At 45.4% G+C, this 21,660-nt stretch overlaps 1 protein-coding gene across 1 annotated transcript in view; it reads left to right on the forward strand.

The window, feature by feature from the left end:
- Window positions 1–1,955, forward strand: part of STK36 (serine/threonine kinase 36) — a gene marked incomplete at its 5' end in the record, with an annotated part of 44,694 nt that extends 42,739 nt beyond the window's left edge. Inside the window, 4 exons of the mRNA XM_044274673.1 lie at window positions 254–401; window positions 574–736; window positions 817–1,545; window positions 1,653–1,955. Of these exons, the coding sequence (XP_044130608.1) occupies window positions 254–401; window positions 574–736; window positions 817–1,545; window positions 1,653–1,835 (1,223 nt within the window). The remainder of the gene's footprint in view (window positions 1–253; window positions 402–573; window positions 737–816; window positions 1,546–1,652) is intronic.
- Between the last annotated feature and the right edge of the window lie 19,705 nt (window positions 1,956–21,660).

The raw sequence follows: 21,660 nt of genomic DNA on the forward strand, positions 1-21,660 counted from the left end.
AGGGGTCGGTTGGGGCGGGGAGCGGTGCGCAGATTGAGGGGGTCGTGTGGGCGGAGGAGCGTGCGCAGGGAGGGGGTCGTGTGGGAGGAGTCGTGCGCAGTGAGGGGGTCGTGTGGGCGGGGGAGCGTGCGCAGTGAGGGGGTTGTGTGGGCGGGGGAGCGTGCGCAGTGAGGGGGTTGCGTGGGCGGGGAGCTAGGTCATGCTATGGATCCTCTTTGGACCTGGTGTAGATATCTGTACATGTTTTTTGTAGGACTTGTGACGTTCCTGCACTTGGCTCTCATCACCTCCGTTCAGGACCCCAACCATTTTCTTGGTCTGATTGGGAGACCTGGAAGTCTTGTATTGCCTGCTTTAACCTGGCTGGTGCATCCTGGATTTCTACATCAGGTGATTGATGTGTAAGTTGTATTCAGTTGGTGTTCTCATCATTTCTTGGATCTAAGGCTTGCACATTGGACGTGACATGTAACCGCCCCATGCCGACTAGTGAAAAGCCTTGTAAGCTCCGTGCAGTGCGGCCAGTTGTATCATGGTATGACCATCATTCTCCTGTGTCCGGTTTCTTAACAGCTGCCAGGCTTCTGGTTGGGACGTTTCTTTGACTCTTTTGGACATTGTCAATCTTGTATCTCAGCTCATGTGTGTTCCTCTGTCTCTGGATGTCTCTACTGACGCCATAACTGGGATTCTGAGAAGGCTGAGACAAGAAGAAGTGGTTGCTTCTATCCTTCAGGTAAGAAAAACCTCATGGATGGCATAGTCGGTCATCCTTTGTTGCTATGGCCCAAACATGACATATCATTTGTCTTTCAGGTGTGTCCATTGCTCCCAGAAGGTCAGGTGGAGACACCGCTTTGTCTTCTTAGCCGACTTGTCCTCATGGAGGACGAGTTGTTGGCACAGTGCTGCTCGAAGATGACTTCTTCAGAGGATGTGGTGTCGTGGATGAGACTAGCTGTGTGGTCTGACTCTGACTGTGTGATCATTGAGCTCTTGACTCTATTCAGTCATTTAATTCGAGCGTCTCCCACAAACTCCTCGCTGGTTCAGAGAGTTGTAGGAGACTGGGACCAGCTGCTCTGCCAGCACCTTCAGACTGCGAACGCAGAGCTGAGAGCAGCTGCCTGTTCTTTGGCTGGAAACCTCTCACGTCTTGGAGAATCCCTTTCAGCTGCGCTGGTGGAAAACCTTGTACACTGTCTGTCCGATCCAGATAACCGAGTGAGAAGATCGTCCGCGTTCGCTGTGGGCAATTGTGCTTTCCATAAGTCCTATACTGGAGACAGTGGATCCTGGGTCTCAGTCGCAGCATCTCAGTTACTGATGTTATTACGGGACCCACAAGCAAAGATTCGAGTCCATGCAGCCACGGCACTTGGAAACCTGGGGGCATTGTTCTGTGATGGAGCAGAGCTTCCTGCCCTTGTGATGAAGGTGCCGCAGTCACTGCTTCAGGCAGCTTGTACGGACCAAGAAGAGCCAGTGCGGTTGGCATCTGTCATCGCACTTCGCAGCCTCAGTGGCATTTCTAACATCTGCCAGGTACCTGGTCTTTATTTCAGTGGGTGGGAAGGAAGACCGTCCATCTTCTCTGTTCAGTTTCTGCCCTGGTTTTATAGAAATCTATATGCTTCTTTCTCTCCTTGCAGCAGCTCTGCGCTCTGAATGCGGGTACGAAACTGTCGGCATCTTTGACTAGTGACAAGCGGTTGTCACCCAGGGCTCCCTCCCTCGCTCACCACTGTCATAGACTGCTCCAGCAACTGGCCTCAGAACCACCCGTGACAGCTGGACCCGCCTCGCCAAAGGAAACTCCAAAAATATGTCCCTGAATAGACTGAGCCACCGTTCCTCCACCCTGGGGGTAGATGCGATGATCAGGAAATGAAGTCTATTATCAGGGGACTTACATGTATATAATGTGTGTATATAATAAATGCAGTGCAACACAACGGCCGTAGACAACATGGAGGTCTGTGCAGAACCTACAACTACCTGTCTATCTACCATCTGTGTCATTTTACAGTGTTTTTTTTATTTTCATTTCAGGGGTTTTCCAGTATTTTTATACTGATGAGCTGATCAGCTGTTTGAGAAGGCAGTGGTGCTCCTGTAAGTGCCGCCCATTGTATTATGGTTATGCTTGGTATCGTGCTCGGCCCTATTCACGTCAATGGGGGCTGAGCTGCTCCTATGCCACGTGACCAGTGAATGTGTCATCACTGGACTAGGGCAAGCTGTCAGAAGTCCACGGTGCCTTACCAAACAGCCGATCAGCAGGGGTAGGATAGGCCATCAGTAATAAAATCTCAGAAAACCCCCTCTAATGCAGAGAATGGTGAAAAACACTACAGGGCATGCTGCAAATCTCCACGCACAAATTGTTGAATGTGGACTGAGTATTGCTGTCCGCTCACAGGCCACGCTGGACACTGACCTTTGCTTCACATTCACATTGCTCCCTTAGATTAATGTAAATATACCTGGAAATAAGGGCTTGTTCCTCAAACTCCAAGCTTTATGCCATTCTTCTAGGGGCCACACACAACGTTCTTTCTCCGCCAGCTGCACGTGGCCTGCAGTGGACAGTGTTCCTGTATGACCTGGGGCGGCAGGAGCTTTCCCTTTATATTTCTGTCCTCTTAATACAAAGAGAAGGTGAACAGGTCCCCAAACCTTTGCAGTTTGTCAGCCACTTCCACTGTTACTTGCCATGTCCTCGGGCGCTTACCCTGCCAGATCCATGGAGCATTTAGAGTTGTCAGAAGGAGCAACTGATCGGAATAAGCACTCATGTCTAGCCCTTCAGCTAAGATTATCTGGTTGCAGGAATATTAGCACCCTAATATTCAGACTGGTCCCAGCTGACGTGGTCACAGGTTTGTATATGGAGAAGCAGGATCCATGTGCTTGAACAGTGCCATGTCCACCAGGTCTTCCCTCTACAGACTCTACAGATTTGTCTGCCAAACCAACACTTCGCTTTCCAGGTAAAACGACGTGCAGCGCTATTTTACGGCAAATATTGGTGGCATACTTTATATATCGGGCTCAACCCGATGGGGACACTCAGCCCGTATATGGCCAGGTTCCTGACACTGCCAGCAGATTACCTGGGTCCGGCTCATAGTGGGAACCTCCCAAGTGGGTTTCACCGGATCATACCGTTGGGACTGGGGCGGGGAGTTCTGGTGTTTACCTCCCCCCCTCCCAAAAGAACGCCCCTTAAAATTATTAGTGGCCTCATAGCGTTCCACCAGGTCCACCATTTACAGGAGACACCTGGCTGATCCAGAGCTGGAGAGGGGGTGGCAGCGCCAATAGTCTATCCAGCATAGCTGTTGGACTCGGCACATCAGGCTGTAGCCACATTTGCAATGGGTGGAGTAAGTCGTAATACTGGGGTCTCATGGGCTCAGCTGGCTTAAACTCCCACTGATGTACCAGCTGGGCCCGGACCAACACATTTACCCCCAGTCTTGCCAAAATCTCACCCTTTACCTTCGGGTAGTCGGCCACTTGATTGGCAAGTCGAAATATACGTGCTGGAACTCTGATGCCAGGAAAGGAGCAATGGCCTCAGCCCACTGGTCTTGGGACAACTTTTCCCTGGTGGCCACTTTCTCGTACATCGCCAGGGAGGTTTCGATGTTGTCTGCGGGTTTCATCTTAGGGATCGCTGCATGGACTGCTTTCTGGGCATCATGGACGCTTGGGGTTGCTCCTGCTGTCTGCAAAGCCGTCACGTGTTGTAGCAGCAACTGGTTGGTCTCTTGCTGTTGCTTATTATCCTCCCGTTGGTGCAGGTTGGTCTCTTGCTGCTGTAGATTAGCTTCACAACAGCTTCCATTTTGTCGTGGGGTACGGGTTGTAATACTGCTGGTTTGATGTATGACATACAACCGTGCCCAAAAATGCGAACCCAAAAAATATATCGGCATTCATGCCAGCCTCGCTGCGCTTGCCCGCATCCTCCACTAAATGTGGGGATTCGCTCCGGTAGTTAGGATTAGCGGGTGCAGCACAGCGGCAAAGTACAAGTTCTTGGTTCAAAACATCAGTGTTTATTCACACGTGAAAGCAAAACAAAAATGCAAGTTGCTTGGTGATCGTTCACACACATGAAAAGTTCATATAGAAAACAGTCACCCTTTCTCCTGAGTGTTACTTCACACCCTGTTGAAAGTTCTGTTTTGTCAAGTCCACAGGCAGGCGTTAGGCGGCCTGTTCGCCCTCACAGGGGTCTGAGCCCTCCAGCACGGCTCAAGCCACGGATCCCTATACAGCCCTCAGACCTCTGGAGCTCTACTGTCAGACGGAGGTAATACTCCTCACCTGGCAGTGCTGACTGGTTTTTATGCATGGAACATGGGGAATAGTCACCCACCCAGCACTTTGACAACTCCCAGTAAGAGCTGTCCCGGGTCAGCTTTTACAGCCATACTAAGTATCAAGGTGTCAAACAGCAACTGCTGCTGACACTTCAAAAACTGCTCTTGCTCCACCGTGGCCAGGAACCTCGGTGACATGTACCTATCATCCACGATGATTCCTTCTACCTTCTTACAAAGGTGATTCGGGAGGCATAGAGAATACTCTTTTGCTTGTATTTTTTCAGTCCTTTTATTTTTTTTATATAAATAAATTGCTATAATGCATAGTAATCCTGAGAGCGCTGAACTGATTGCTACCCCACATTTCGGGGGTCACGCCTTAATCATGCGTGCTTGTGGGTTGTAACCATGCACTTTAAATACAATCTCTTTCCATCATCATCATTTCATATTTCCATATATTCATTAATAGCGTCAGTCTTCACAGACGTACATCAAATATTTATGTTGCATTTAAAACCAGTTACTGAGATACTGATCATAGAAATACCTTCAAGTTGCAGATTTCATTTAACCTCTAGGGTACAGTGTCTCTCTTTTCATTATCCATCTAGCCTCGTTTTGTAGCAATCTGTTTATGTTCTGCCAGAGTAGGACCTTCATTAACCTCATGCGGACACATGACGTACCGGTACAGCATGATGTCTTAGTACTTAAGGACACATGACGTACCGGTACAGCATGATGTCTTAGTACTTAAGGACACATGAAGTACCGGTACAGCATGATGTCTTAGTACTTAAGGACACATGACGTACCGGTACAGCATGATGTCTTAGTACTTAAGGACACATGACGTACCGGTACAGCATGATGTCTTAGTACTTAAGGACACATGACGTACCGGTACAGCATGATGTCTTAGTACTTAAGGACACATGACGTACCGGTACAGCATGATGTCTTAGTACTTAAGGACACATGACGTACCGGTACAGCATGATGTCTTAGTACTTAAGGACACATGACGTACCGGTACAGCATGATGTCTTAGTACTTAAGGACACATGACGTACCGGTACAGCATGATGTCTTAGTACTTAAGGACACATGACGTACCGGTACAGCATGATGTCTTAGTACTTAAGGACACATGACGTACCGGTACAGCATGATGTCTTAGTACTTAAGGACACATGACGTACCGGTACAGCATGATGTCTTAGTACTTAAGGACACATGACGTACCGGTACAGCATGATGTCTTAGTACTTAAGGACACATGACGTACCGGTACAGCATGATGTCTTAGTACTTAAGGACACATGACGTACCGGTACAGCATGATGTCTTAGTACTTAAGGACACATGACGTACCGGTACAGCATGATGTCTTAGTACTTAAGGACACATGACGTACCGGTACAGCATGATGTCTTAGTACTTAAGGACACATGACATACCGGTACGTCATGTGTAGTTCCGATCACTGGCGGGCGGTGATCGGAACAAGGTGCCTGCTCAATTCAGACCTGCGGTTTGCGGCTTTTACAGGTTGAGGCGGTGCCATCGGGTCCCTGTAGGGGGGCCCCGATGGCATCGCGATGCCTTCCTTATGCATCGGCGCTGCCTTCCGGTGACTAGCCTGTGAGAGCCAGCACCCTGGATCTCACAGGCCGGAAGCTGTATTACTCATACAGCCAATGCATTCCAATGCAGAAGTAATTAAAAGTTTCATGTAAGGCTGCTTTCACACTAGCGTTCGTCGGTCCGCTCGTGAGCTCCGTTTGAAGGGGCTCACGAGCGGACCCGAACGCAGCCGTCCAGCCCTGATGCAGTCTGAATGGAGCGGATCCGCTCAGACTGCATCAGTCTGGCGGCGTTCAGCCTCCGCTCCGCTCGCCTCCGCACGGACAGGCGGACAGCTGAACGCTGCTTGCAGCGTTCGGGTGTCCGCCTGGCCGTGCGGAGGCGTGTGGATCCGTCCAGACTTACAATGTAAGTCAATGGGGACGGATCCGTTTGAAGATGCCACAATATGGCTCAATCTTCAGGCGGATCCGTCCCCCATTGACTTTACATTGAAAGTCTGGACGGATCCGTCCGAGGCTATTTTCACACTTAGCTTTTTTTTTGCCATTTTAATGCAGACGGATCCGTTCTGAACGGAGCCTCCGTCTGCATTATTATGATCGGATCCGTTCAGAACGGATCCGATCGAATGCTAGTGTGAAAGTAGCCTAAAAATAAACAAAAGCATAATTTTCCCCAAATAAAGTAAAAAAAAAAAATGTAAAAATTAGGGGGAAAAATAGACATATTAGGTATTGCCGCGTCTGTATCGACCGGCTCTATAAACATATCACATGTCCTAACCCCTCAGATAAACACCGTAAAAAATAAAAACTGCTAAATAAACAATTTTTTGGTCACCTTACATCACAAAAAGTACAACAACAAGCGATCATAAAAGGCGTATGCCCACCAAAATAGTACCAATCTAACAGTCGCCTCATCCTGCAAAAAAATAAGCCCCTACCTAAGACAATCGCCCCAAAAAATAAAAAAAAATATGGCTCAGAATATGGAGACACTAAAACATCATTTTTTGGTTTTAAAAAGTAAATAAAAAAAAGTATACATATTAGGTATCGCCGCGTCAGTAATAACCTGCTCTATAAAAATATCACATGATCTAACCCCTCAGGTGAACACCGTAAAAAAAACGCATTAAAATGTTTTGCACTCGCGCCGAAAAACCGTGCATTTTCCCACGATGCACCCGCATCTTATCCGGCCCAAATCCATGACGCCCGTGTGAAAGAGGCTTTAGAAGTTTAGAAGTAAATCTTGAATTTTTAAGAACCAACCAAAAATGACCCCACTTTGGAAACTATACCCTCAAGGTATTCATAACTGATTTTACAAACTTTGTTAACCCTTTAACCCTTTCTCTAAAAGAATTAATGGAAGATGGAGATGAAATTTCTGAATTTCACATTTTTTGGCAGATTTTCCATTTTAATAAAAAAAAAAATCACTAACAAAGCAAGGGTTAACGGCCAAACAAAACTCTATATTTATTTCCCTGATTCTGTAGTTTACAGAAATACCCCATATGTGGTCGTAAACTGCTGTACGGGCACACGGCAGGGCACAGAAGGAAAGGAATGCCATACGGTTTTTGGGAGGCAGATTGACTGGGATAATTTTAGGCTGCCATGTCAAATTTGAAGACCCCCTGATGCACCCCTAGAGTAGAAACTCCCTCAAAAAATTACCCCATTTTGAAAACCACGGGATAAGGTGGCAGTTTTGTTGGTACTATTTTAGCGTACATATGATTTTTTGGTTGCTCTATATTACACTTTTTGTGAGGCAAGGTAACAAAAAATTGCTGTTTTGGTACTGTTTTCATTTTTTGTTATTTACAGTGTTCATCTGACAGGTTAGATCATGTGCTATTTTTATAAAGCAGGTTGTTACGGACGCGACAATACCAAATATGACTACTTGTTTCAGTTTTACATAAAGCATTTTTGAAAAAAATGATTCTTTAGTTTCTCTATATTCTGAAAGCCAGAGGTTTTTTTTGGGCGACTGTCTTATGTAGGGTCTAATTTTTTGTGGGATGAGATGACTGTTTTATTGGTACTATTTTAGGGTGCGTATGACTTTGCTCGCTTGCTATTGCACTTTTTGTGATGTAAAGTGACAAAAATTGCTCTTTTTTTTTTACGGAGTTCACCTGAGGGGTTAGGTAATGTATATTTTTATAGAGCAGGTAGTTATGGACGTGGCAATACCTAACATGTTTTAGTGTCTCCATAGTCTGAGAGCCATTGTTTTTTTTTTTTTTTCGTTTTTGGGCGATATATGGTATGATTTTTGTGGGATGACTGGCACTATTTTGGGGTGCATATGACTTTTTGATTGCTTGGTATTACACTTTCTGTTATGTAAGGTGACAAAATTGCATTTTTGACACGCTTTTATTTTTTATTTTTTTTACGGTGTTCCCCGAGGGGTTAGGTCATGTGGTGTTTTTATAGAGCCGGTTGTTACAGACACGACAATACCTAATATGACAACAACAACAACAAAAATCATGTTTTACTGTCTCCATAGTCTCAGAGCCATAGTTTTTTATTTTTTGGACGATTGTCTTAGATAGGGGCTCATTTTTTGTGGGATGAGGTGATGGTTAGATTAGTACTGTTTTGGGGGATATACACCTTTTTGATCGCTTGGTGTTGCACTTTTAGTGATGTAAGGGGACCAAAGCAGCGCGGGGACACCATGGATACCGGTACCCGTGAGAATACCGCACGTGCCCCAATCAGCGCGGCCGTGCAAGGGTTAATGCGCTGGCATCTGGGTTTTCACCGATGCCGGAGCATACAGCAGGGGTCTGGCTATCAGTGACAGCAGGACCCCTGCACCCGCCTGATCAGTGCGCCGTACCTGTACTGCGCTGGGATTTATCTCCCACAGTTAGTACAGGATAAGCATGGGAAGGTTCCTTTCCTCTTTTTCTTTTGTTCTGATGTCACCTCTGATAAGTGTATTCCCTACAGTTCTACCACTCCCCTATGAAAAACTAGGTTTTTCTTTAAATAAATTGCCATATTTTTTGATCATAATCCCCAATATTTATAGCATTTTTTTAATGAAAGTAGCGTGTCTATCATAGGTCCCTATATACTTGCGATTTATCCTTGGCCTTTTTTTCTTTTCTAATAGATCTTCCTGTGAAGATGAGGGGGAGGGTGACAGAGAGGAGGCTGAGGAAAGTGAGGTAGCTAGCGGGGTAGAGGGAAGAGTGCAGGGAGGCTAGCCCTGATCTGACACACCCCAACAAGTCTGCACGTTTGGCAGATGAGGGGGATGTCAGTCCAGGGGCGGCACTGCTGCAGCCGGACACTTCCTCTGCCAGTCAGGGGAATGTCAGCTCCGGTAAGCAGGGAACCAGGAGAGCCGGGCAGACGGCCGCTGGTAGTGGGAGACTCTATTATTAGGGGAACAGATCGGCGATCATGGTCTTTGTGACAGATTTCCCTAACAGTGTGCTGTCTTCGTGGCGCTAGAGTTCGACACATCGCGGATCGGGCTGACAGATTACTGGGAGGGGCCGGAGAAGACCCAGCGGTCATGGTCCATATCGGAACCAATGACAAAGTTAGAGGTAGGTGGAGAGTCCTTAAAAATGATTTCAGGGATTTAGGTCAAAAGCTGAGGGCAAGGACCTCAAAGGTAGTATTTTCCGAAATACTGCCTGTACCACGAGCCACACAAGAGAGGCAACGGGAGATTAGGGAGATTAACAAGTGGCTCAAGAACAGGGTTACAGTCTGTTTAGAAAGGATCGTCAAAACCGGAGAGGGGTTCGCCTTTATGTAAAGTCTTGTCTAAAGCCCACACTCCGTGAAGATATAAGTGAGGGACATGGACATGTGGAGTCTCTGTGGGTAGAGATGCACGGAGCTAAAAACAACAATAAATTACTAATAGGAGTTTACTCTAAACCACCTAATATACCGGAGTCCACAGAAAATCTACTACTGAACGAGACAGACGAGGCGGCAAATCATAATGAGGTGGTTATTATGGGGGAACTCCGCAGATATAGACTGGGAAACTGAGACCTGCACATCTCATAAAGGAAACAGGTTCTTGGCAATAACCAAAGACAATTACCTCTCCCAACTGGTTCAGGACCCGACTGGAGGGACGGCCATACTGGACTTAGTATTAACCAATAGGCCTGACAGAACAACAGACGTGCAGGTCGGGGGACACCTGGGAAATAGTGACCATAAAGTAATAACCTTCCAATTATCATTCAAAAGAGCGTTTCTACAGGGAGGAACAAAAATACCAAACTTCAAAAAAGCTAAATTTAGCCAACTAAGAGCGGCCATAGGCCGAACTACCCGAGACAAAGTCCTCAAAAATAAAAATACAGCCACAAAATGGGATATCTTTAAAAACATCCTAAAATCTCATTGTGAGGAGGTACATACCGTATGGGAATAAAGGGTTAAGGAACAAAAAGAAACCAATGTGGATAAACAGAACTGTAAAGAAAGCAATAAATGACAAAAAGAAAGAATATAAATCACTAAAACAGGAGGGGAGCGAGGAAGCACTGAAAAACTATAAGGAAAAAAATAGAACATGTAAAAAACAAATAAAAGCGGCCAAACTAGAGACCGAGAGATTAATTGCTAAAGAGAGTAAAACTAACCCTAAAATGTTCTTCAATTATATAAATGTTAAAAAGTATAAATCCTGAAGGTGTCGGCCCTTTAAAGAGTAATGAGGGGGGAGTCGCAGAGAGCGACGAGGAGAAAGCAAAGCCGTTAAATATTTTTTTTTCTCCAATGTATTCACTGAGGAAAATAAATGAAATGCAGAATGTAAAAGTAAATTCCCCATTAAAAGTGTCCTGTCTGACCCAGGAAGAAGTGCAACAGCGACTTAAAAAGATTAAAATAGACAAATCGCCAGGACCAGATGGCATACACCCCCGTATCCTAAGGCCTTTTTCACACGGGCGTCTTATTTTTTGTCCCGGATAAGAGGCGGGTGCGTTGCAGGAAATCGCGCGATTTTTCCACACGAGTGCAAAACATTGTAATGCGTTATGCACTCACGTGAGAAAAATCGCGTATGTTTGGTACCCAAACTTCTTCACAGAAGTTCGGGCTTGGGATTGATGTTCTGAAGATTGTATTATTTTCCCTTATAACATGGTTATAAGGGAAAATAATAGCATTCTGAATACAGACTGCACAGTACAGTAGTGCTGGAGGGGGTTGGAAAAAAAAAAAAAAAAAAAAGTTAACTCACCTTCTCCTCTTGATCGCGTAGTTCCCGGTCTCTTTACTTCTTTTATGATGAGCTGTGGGCTAAAGGACCTGTGGTGACGTCAGATCACATGCTCCATCACCACGGTGATGGACCATGTGATTGGAGCATGTGATCTGACGTCACCACAGGTCATTTAGCCCACAGCTCATCATTCAAGAAGTAAAGAGACCGGGAACTATGCGATCAAGAGGAGAAGGTGAGTTAACTTTTTTTTTTTTTTTTTTTTTTTAACCCCCTCCAGCACTACTGTACTGTGCAGTCTGTATTCAGAATGCTATTTTATTTTCCCTTATAACCATGTTATAAGGGAAAATAATACAGTGAATAGACTGTCACCTAGCAACCATGCGTGAAAATCGCACCGCATTCGTACTTGCTTGCGGATGCTTGCGATTTTCACGCACCCCATTCACTTCTAAGGGGCCTGCGTCGTGTGAAAATCGCACAATATAGAGCATGCTGCGATTTTCACTCAACGCACAAGTGATGTGTGAAAATCACCGCTCATGTGCACAGCCCCATAGAAATGAATGGGTCCGGATTCAGTGCGGGTGCAATACGTTCACCGCACGCATCGCACCCGCACGGAAAACTCGCCCGTGTGAAAGGGGCCTAAGGGAATTAAGTAATGTCATAGCCAGACCCTTATTTCTGATATTTGCAGACTCTATACTGACAGGGAGCGTTCCACAGGATTGGCGCATGGCAAATGTGGTGCCAATATTCAAAAAGGGGCCAAAAACAGAGCCTGGAAACTATAGGCCGGTAAGTGTAACATCTGTTGTGGGTAAACTGTTTGAAGGTTTTCTGAGAGATGCTATATTAGAGCATCTCAACGGAAATAAGCAAATAACGCCATATCAGCGCGGCTTCGTGAGGGATCGGTCATGTCAGACTAATGTAATCAGTTTCTATGAGGAGGTAAGTTCTAGACTTGACAGCGGCAAATCAATGGATGTCGTATATCTGGACTTCTCCAAAGCATCTGACACTGTACCACATAAAAGGTTAGTATATAAAATGAGAATGCTCGGACTGGGAGAAAACATCTGTAAGTGGGTAAGTAACTGGCTGAGGGGTAGAAAACAGAGGGGGGGTATTAACGGTACACACTCAGATTGGGTCACTGTCACTAGTGGGGTACATGAGGGGTCAGTACTGGAGGGGTCACTGTCACTAGTGGGGTACCTCAGGGGTCAGTACTGGAGGGGTCACTGTCACTAGTGGGGTACCTCAGGGGTCAGTACTGGAGGGGTCACTGTCACTAGTGGGGTACCACAGGGGTCAGTACTGGAGGGGTCACTGTCACTAGTGGGGTACCTCAGGGGTCAGTACTGGAGGGGTCACTGTCACTAGTGGGGTACCTCAGGGGTCAGTACTGGAGGGGTCACTGTCACTAGTGGGGTACCTCAGGGGTCAGTACTGGAGGGGTCACTGTCACTAGTGGGGTACCTCAGGGGTCAGTACTGGAGGGGTCACTGTCACTAGTGGGGTACCACAGGGGTCAGTACTGGAGGGGTCACTGTCACTAGTGGGGTACCTCAGGGGTCAGTACTGGAGGGGTCACTGTCACTAGTGGGGTACCTCAGGGGTCAGTACTGGAGGGGTCACTGTCACTAGTGGGGTACCTCAGGGGTCAGTACTGGAGGGGTCACTGTCACTAGTGGGGTACCTCAGGGGTCAGTACTGGAGGGGTCACTGTCACTAGTGGGGTACCTCAGGGGTCAGTACTGGAGGGGTCACTGTCACTAGTGGGGTACCTCAGGGGTCAGTACTGGAGGGGTCACTGTCACTAGTGGGGTACCTCAGGGGTCAGTACTGGAGGAGTCACTGTCACTAGTGGGGTACCTCAGGGGTCAGTACTGATGGGGTCACTGTCACTAGTCTGGTACCTCAGGGGTCAGTATTGGGCCCTATTCTCCAATATATTTATTAATGATCTTGTAGAAGGCTTGCATAGTACAGTATCAATTTTCGCAGATGACACTAAACTGTGTAAAGTAATTTACACTGATGATGCAACTACAGGACCCTGAAAGGTTATCAAAATTAGGGTTATTAGCTTTAGAAAAGACGACTGAGGGAAGATCTAATTAATATGTATAAATATATCAGGGGTCAGTACAGAGATCACTCCCATCATCTGTTTATCCCCAAGACTGTGACGAGGGGGACATCCTCTGCGTCTGGAGGAAAGAAGGTTTGTACACAAACATAGAAAAGGATTCTTTACTGTAAGAGCAGTGAGACTATGGACTCTTTACTGTAAGAGCAGTGAGACTATGGACTCTGTACTGTAAGAGCAGTGAGACTATGGACTCTATACTGTAAGAGCAGTGAGACTATGGACTCTTTACTGTAAGAGCAGTGAGACTATGGACTCTGTACTGTAAGAGCAGTGAGACTATGGACTCTGTACTGTAAGAGCAGTGAGACTATGGACTCTGTACTGTAAGAGCAGTGAGACTATGGACTCTATACTGTAAGAGCAGTGAGACTATGGACTCTATACTGTAAGAGCAGTGAGACTATGGACTCTATACTGTAAGAGCAGTGAGACTATGGACTCTGTACTGTAAGAGCAGTGAGACTATGGACTCTATACTGTAAGAGCAGTGAGACTATGGACTCTTTACTGTAAGAGCAGTGAGACTATGGACTCTATACTGTAAGAGCAGTGAGACTATGGACTCTATACGGTAAGAGCAGTGAGACTATGGACTCTATACTGTAAGAGCGGTGAGACTATGGACTCTGTACTGTAAGAGCGGTGAGACTATGGACTCTGTACTGTAAGAGCAGTGAGACTATGGACTCTATACTGTAAGAGCAGTGAGACTATGGACTCTATACTGTAAGAGCAGTGAGACTATGGACTCTATACTGTAAGAGCAGTGAGACTATGGACTCTTTACGGTAAGAGCAGTGAGACTATGGACTCTATACTGTAAGAGCAGTGAGACTATGGACTCTGTACTGTAAGAGCGGTGAGACTATGGACTCTTTACTGTAAGAGCAGTGAGACTATGGACTCTGTACTGTAAGAGCAGTGAGACTATGGACTCTATACTGTAAGAGCAGTGAGACTATGGACTCTTTACTGTAAGAGCAGTGAGACTATGGACTCTGTACTGTAAGAGCAGTGAGACTATGGACTCTATACTGTAAGAGCAGTGAGACTATGGACTCTATACTGTAAGAGCGGCGAGACTATGGACTCTGTACTGTAAGAGCGGCGAGACTATGGACTCTGTACTGTAAGAGCGGTGAGACTATGGACTCTATACTGTAAGAGCGGTGAGACTATGGACTCTTTACTGTAAGAGCAGTGAGACTATGGACTCTGTACTGTAAGAGCAGTGAGACTATGGACTCTATACTGTAAGAGCAGTGAGACTATGGACTCTATACTGTAAGAGCAGCGAGACTATGGACTCTTTACTGTAAGAGCAGCGAGACTATGGACTCTATACTGTAAGAGCAGCGAGACTATGGACTCTTTACTGTAAGAGCAGTGAGACTATGGACTCTTTACTGTAAGAGCAGTGAGACTGTGGACTCTATACTGTAAGAGCAGTGAGACTATGGACTCTATACTGTAAGAGCAGTGAGACTATGGACTCTATACTGTAAGAGCAGCGAGACTATGGACTCTATACTGTAAGAGCAGTGAGACTATGGACTCTATACTGTAAGAGCAGTGAGACTATGGACGCTTTACTGTAAGAGCAGTGAGACTATGGGCTCTATACTGTAAGAGCAGTGAGACTATGGACTCTTTACTGTAAGAGCAGTGAGACTATGGACTCTTTACGGTAAGAGCAGTGAGACTATGGACTCTTTACGGTAAGAGCAGTGAGACTATGGACTCTTTACTGTAAGAGCAGTGAGACTATGGACTCTATACTGTAAGAGCAGTCAGACTATGGACTCTGTACTGTAAGAGCAGTGAGACTATGGACTCTTTACTGTAAGAGCAGTGAGACTATGGACTCTATACTGTAAGAGCGGTGAGACTATGTACCCTTTACTGTAAGAGCAGTGAGACTATGGACTCTATACTGTAAGAGCAGTGAGACTATGGACTCTTTACTGTAAGAGCAGTGAGACTATGGACTCTTTACGGTAAGAGCGGTGAGACTATGGAGCTCTCTGCCTGAGGAGGTGGTGATGGTGAGTACAATAAAGGAGTTCAGGAGGGGCCTGGATGTATTTCTGGAGTGTAATAATATTACAGGCTATAGCTACTAGAGAGGGGTCGTTGATCCAGGGAGTTATTCTGATGCCTGATTGGAGTCAGGAAGGAATTTTTATTCCCCTAAAGTGAGGAAAACCGGCCGAACTGGATGGACAAATTTCTTTTTTCGGCCTTATGTACTATGTTACTTCACTACTAATGTTTTTAGCCCCTTCCCGACTAGTGGCATAATAGTACGGCGCTGTAAGAAGTGACTTCCCAACCAGCGCCGTAGTACTACGGTGCGCTGATCGGGCGGGTGCAGGAGCTACGCCTGCCCCATCAGCTGCAGGGGACAGTCTGTTCCCGTTAGCCGGACCCCTGCTGTATGTGCTGGCATCGGTGAAAACATCGATGCCGGCACATTAACCCTCACTATGCCGCGGTCAGCACTGAGCGCGGGGTGTGGGAAGGGGACCCGAGGGCAAGGAAGGCAGTCCGATGGCTTCCTTAGGCATCGTGCTGCCTTCCCTGTTGGCCTGTGAGATCCAGTCCCTTGTATTACACTGTGTAATACACTTACAGCCAGTGCCTTACAATACAGAAGTATTGTCATGCATTGTACAGGGGATCAGATCCCCAAAAGTTGTGGGGGGAAAAAAGTTAAAATAAAGTTTTGCATAAAAAAAAAAAGTTTCAAGTAAAATAATTTTATTATGGACCAGCTCTATTAAAATATCACATGATCCACCCTGTCAGGTGAATGCAGTAAATAAAAAATCCAAAAACAGCCATTTTTGGTCACAGTCCCTCACAAAAAGTTAAACCAATCAAAAAGGCGTATGTACCCCAAAATGGTACCAAACAGTCATCGCATCCCGCAAAAAATGAGATCCTACCTCAGACAATTGTCCAAAAAAATACTAGGCTATTGAGAAAATGGCAAGATTTCATTCTGTAAAAATGCATTTACTGTGTAAAACGTAATAAAAATAATACATATTGAGTATCCCCGTGCCTATAACAACCTACTCACATTATATGTCCCCTCAGCTGAATACTGTAAAATAAAATAAAAAACTACGCCAAAACAGCCTTTTTTCACCTTGCCTCACTAAAAGTCTAATAGCTAGCAATCAAAAAGTCTTATGTACCCCAAAATGGTACCAATCAAAAGGTCACCTTATCCCGCAAAAAATGACAATCCTTAAAAAAATAAAAACCAATGGCGGCCATAAACCAATTCATTAAAATCTGTGCTGCAAAAGCCATATGGCGCTCCTTCCGTTCTGAGTCCTGCCATGTGCCTCCACAGCAGTTTACCACCACATATGGGTTGTTTCTGTATTCAGGAGAAAATGGGTAACAAATTATGGGATGCTTTTTCTCCTGTTACCCCTATAAAATGACATTTGCAAAATTATATTATATAACTAGTGACAGCAGCCACTCATTATCTGTAACCACCTGGAGACTATGAACATCACATTTTTATTATATCTACCAATTGCACATATAAAACCTCTTAAAAGATATAAAAACATTTTTTTTTTAATGAAAACTAAAAACAATATAGGTTGAATCTGGTCTACCAAAAATGTGTATACGGTCAGACAGTACCTCTGTCATCCAGTACATACATTGTATAGATTTCCTAATGCTACATCAGAATATGGAACTAATTTATCATAGAAAAAGTTGGCTGTTCCTCCACATGTCCTAGTGTCCAATAAACACTGAGAAGGGCCCTAGTGTTGAGGAAATGTAAAAGGATAAAAGGAATAGTTATCAAGTCCACATAGGGTTAATCAACCAAGAAGACTTCCATCGTGATTAGGTGAGCTTTAAATCCATCCAACATAATACTCCTTCATGGTAATGCAGCAAAATTGTAGATGTAATGGACTCCAATAGGTAAGTCTTTTTCAACATATGTCACTTACATTAGTAATTCCGATGTTCGTAATAGTTAATGCGAATACTACCCGCCAATACTTTGTGGCGTCCCACGTGTCTGGCTGGGTATGGAGTTGTTTTTTTTTTTTTTTAGAGTGAATCGCAGTTCCTAAAGATTCGTACCCGGCATCTCACGTGACCATACAGTTCGGAGGTCAAGCTTCTCCCGCGATCCTGCCGTCAGTGAGGCACTGGCAGAGGGATTATAGGTTTCAGACCGGCTCCAATGTATAGACTTGGCGCGTATTATTTATCCATGGATATTAGGTGGAAATAGTCCAAATTTAATTATTTTTTTTATATATCTTTTAAGAGGTTTTTTATGTACATGTGTAATTGGTAGATATAATAAAAAATTGATGTTCATAGGGTCTGGGTGGTGTAGGGATTTGCTCTGGTAGGCAGGGTAAGCGGATACAATACAGAGGCAAAACCACGGTTGATAAACAAAAGTCAGTGTATATTCACCCAAAAAAGGCAGGGAAAAAAACACAATACTAGGCAGGGCCCTGGTGTTAATTCACACCCCAGGAATCCTCGTGTTAATTTACATAGCAAAAGTCCACAGAAGTCAAAGAAACGCGTCACCTGGCGGACCACAGCAGACTTTAGGGTGCCTGGGCTCCAACTGGCAGCTCTCATGCAGCTCTCAGCCTTGCAGTATGGTAGAACTCCTCAGCTCCCAAGACACAGAGCTCCACTATCACCTGGAGGTTCATTCCACACCCAGCTGAGCTGCTGGCTGGGTTTTTAAACCCCAGCCCAAAACCTGGCCTGGATGTGGGGAACAGCCACCCACCCTGCACTTTGGCTGCTCCCAATAAGAACCGGCCCGGATCGGCTTTACAGCCACACTAAGAAAAAACAGTGTCAACGAGCACTAGCTGCAGCTGACACACAAAATTACCGGTTCCTATCTCACCGAGGCCAGGTTCCTACATACCTCCCCCCCTTTGTTCAACCCTGAGGGGGTGAACACACACCAGGCAGTGTACTCGGGACAGGGCATCCGCGTTTCCCTGTAACCGGCCTGCCCTGTTCTACTGTGAACTTAAAGTTTTGCAGTGATATGAACCACCTGGTGACCCGAGCATTCCTCTGCTTGGCCTGGCTCATCCATTTGAGAGGGGAGTGATCGGTCACCAGACGGAACTTCCTCCCCAACAGATAATAGCGGAGAGACTCGAGTGCCCACTTGATGGCCAGGCACTCTCTCTCCACTATACTGGGTCTTCGCTGGAGTGAGCTTACGGCTGAGGAAGACAACGGGATGCTCCTCCCCATTGACTTCCTGAGACAGCACCGCACCGAGGCCCACTTCGGAGGCATCAGTCTGTACCACAAATTCCCTCTTGTAACCAAAACCGGGGACCCACACAGGGCCGACTTCAAAGCGGAGAAAGCCTCTTCCGCCTGGTCATTCCAGCGGACTATCACAGACTTCCGTCCCTTTAAGAGCCCTGTCAATGGAGCCGCTAACGTGGCAAAATGGGGGACATCCCCCCATGTAATAGCCCACCATTCCCAGAAACGACTTTACTTGTCTAGAGGTGGCAGGTTGGGGCCAATTCCGTATTGCCTCTATTTTGCTCATTTGGGGTTTAATGACTCTGCGCCCAATTACATACCCAAGGTATTTAGTCTCCTCTAACCCTGTCGCACATTTCTTTGGGTTAGCTGTTAGTCCCGCCTTTCGAAGGGAGTCCACTACGGCCTGTACTTTGGGCAGGTTACCTTCCCAGTTGGTACTGTGAATGATAATATTGTCCAGGTAAGCCGAGGTGTTTGGCGTGATAGCTGGAATATAGCAATATAATATTCTGATCAGTGGCTCGGTATATAGCGTAGTAGTAACACTGTCTCCCTTCTTAATCTCTATATCTAGGAACTGTATAGTATTAGGGGATGGTGCAATTGAAATTTTATAGCCTCGGGCAGGAAGTGAGATAATCAAGGAATTCCATCAGTGACTGTCCCGCTCCCTTCCACAGTAGAAGCGTAGCCATGTGGATGATCATTCTAATTTTCCATTATTGAAAATATGCTCATTCTCAAATACCGCCATGAAAATATTTGCAAATCTTGGCGCAGTGGAGGACCCCATTGAAGTCTCCCCCAAGTAATGATCTTCAATGAACTCCAATAATGTCATCGGGAAGGAGTCAGGCCGGCATCCTGCAGCAATATCTCCCTCACACAGACGCGGCACATCTAATGGACATAAAAGGTGACCTCATCACATCTCTCTAGTTGTCTCGAGAAATCTGTAGTATCCGATAGACCTCTCTGGGGTGTTTTTACTTTTCTCTGTAAGAAAGAATCTACATAAATTGCTATAGGTTGCAACAGTGAAGCAATGCAGGAAACTCTAGGGCGTCCAGGGGGGTTCACTCTGTCCCTATGGATTTTAGGCAATAAATATAGTACTGGCGCTTTAGGACTTTCACATATTAAAGCATTCACAATCTTTCCTCTATAATTCCACTTTGAATGAACTCCTTCAATAATATTCTATGTCCCTTCATGAATATAGGGGTAGGATCTCCTTATCATTTAATTGCTTCATTGCCTCTGCTACATATGCCTCTCGATCCCTAATGACAGTGGCTCCCCCTTTGTCCGCCCTCTTAATGATTATTGATGTCATTTTTCGGAGAACGCAAAGCCTTTCTCTCATTGATTGTACAGTTATTATGACTTTTTGGAGCTTCCATCCCCTTGGATGTGACTTCACATGACCGCTTGCTCAAAGGCTTTCAGCATATCGCTCGGTATGTCTGGATCGAATGCTTCGCCTTTTTTTTTTTAAGAAAACGGCAGTTCATTCAAGGCAGACATTACCTTTTTTATTTTTTCTCAGACCAAAACATTTTTATCCGCATTTGTCTACAGAATCTATAAAAAGAAGTCAAAATCAGTGATGTCATTTTTGGGTACAAACCCCAAACCTTTTTCCCATTTTGCGATTTCATGTTCAGAGAGTCTGCGTTTGGAATTTTTCTTTTTCTTTGTTATTTCTTCTTTGCTTTGTTTCTTTTTTCTCTGCTTCTGACTGTTGGCTGATCTCTGATTCTGTCAATGCCTCGCAGTTTTTTCTTTGCCGATTATCCTTTTTTCCTGTTTTGAGGTGTTTTTCTCCTAGAGCGCAGCTTCATATGTCCGCTTTCGTCTTGTGTACTGGAATCACTTGAGGTGCCAATTCTTCCAGCTATAGTTCGTTGCATGCGTCTTTCATCGGCCCATGTAAATTGTGATATTTTTCCTTTCAAGATGGAGGACGGGAGCTTGTTCAGACTGCCAGTAACTCCATGTGGATTTTTCTACATTCTTCCATTGTTTTATTAGTTTTTATTTCCTGTTCCACATTTAAAATTTCTTTTTGTACCTCTGTGATTGATTGCTGCAGAGGTTTAATTGTCATAGATCCAGCGAACGTCAGCTATTCATTGCATACCGTTTTTGATGATAGTCTGCATCGTCCTGTAGTAATATTGGGATAAGTTGGACTTTAGCATACTCCGTAAGCGTAGATGCATGTAAGGTCAGACTTAACTCTCTCTTTTTCCGAGCTTCCAGTCTTTTTATATGATCTTTGCTGTTTTATGTTAGATAATATAAGTCCCGCATCCTCAGCTTGAGATAAGATATTTGTACGCTACAGGTGGAGCAATGGTCGATGATTGAACCCATAATGAGAAGTTGTCACACAGAACTAAAGTTTTCCCTTTTTCTTGTGTGGGTTTTCTCCCAAACGGTGGAAAAAACATACGGATGGAGTGTGAGTGAGAAATAGGGAATTGGTGAGCTCCACTGTTGGTAGGGGCTGAAGCATGGTGACCATCTGTACGACCTGCAGAATGGTGGCTGGCCCCCTTCATAGAACTGCCTATTCTTGTCCGCAATTGCAGAGCCGCGGCCCGGAAGTTCAGGGCCAAAGCCTTGAAGTTCGGGGTGCGCTCCGGAAATGCGAATGCGGAGAGCACATAGTGTGCTCTCCGCATCTCTTCCGGCCCCATAGAGAATGAATGGATCGGCACCTGTTCCCGATATTGCGGAATGGATGCGGACCCATTTGTGGACGTGTGAATGGACCCTTAGAAGCAGTGGGGGATTTCTATGGTACCTTACACTGAATGATCTTTTTACTTCTAGATGTTACTCATAGTATTTTGAGGCTCACATTTGCTTGGTATTGTATTAAGAAGACATTGGAGTGGATGAGGACCTGAAGATTGCCTCGACGCATACTGTAGGTAATAGGTTTCTAGCTTAGCTATTAGCACCATGGTCATCATAACTGCTTCAGTCTTGTGGGCT

This window comes from Bufo gargarizans, unplaced genomic scaffold, assembly GCF_014858855.1.
Source record: "Bufo gargarizans isolate SCDJY-AF-19 unplaced genomic scaffold, ASM1485885v1 original_scaffold_1966_pilon, whole genome shotgun sequence".
In the NCBI taxonomy this organism is placed as follows: Eukaryota; Metazoa; Chordata; class Amphibia; order Anura; family Bufonidae; genus Bufo; species Bufo gargarizans.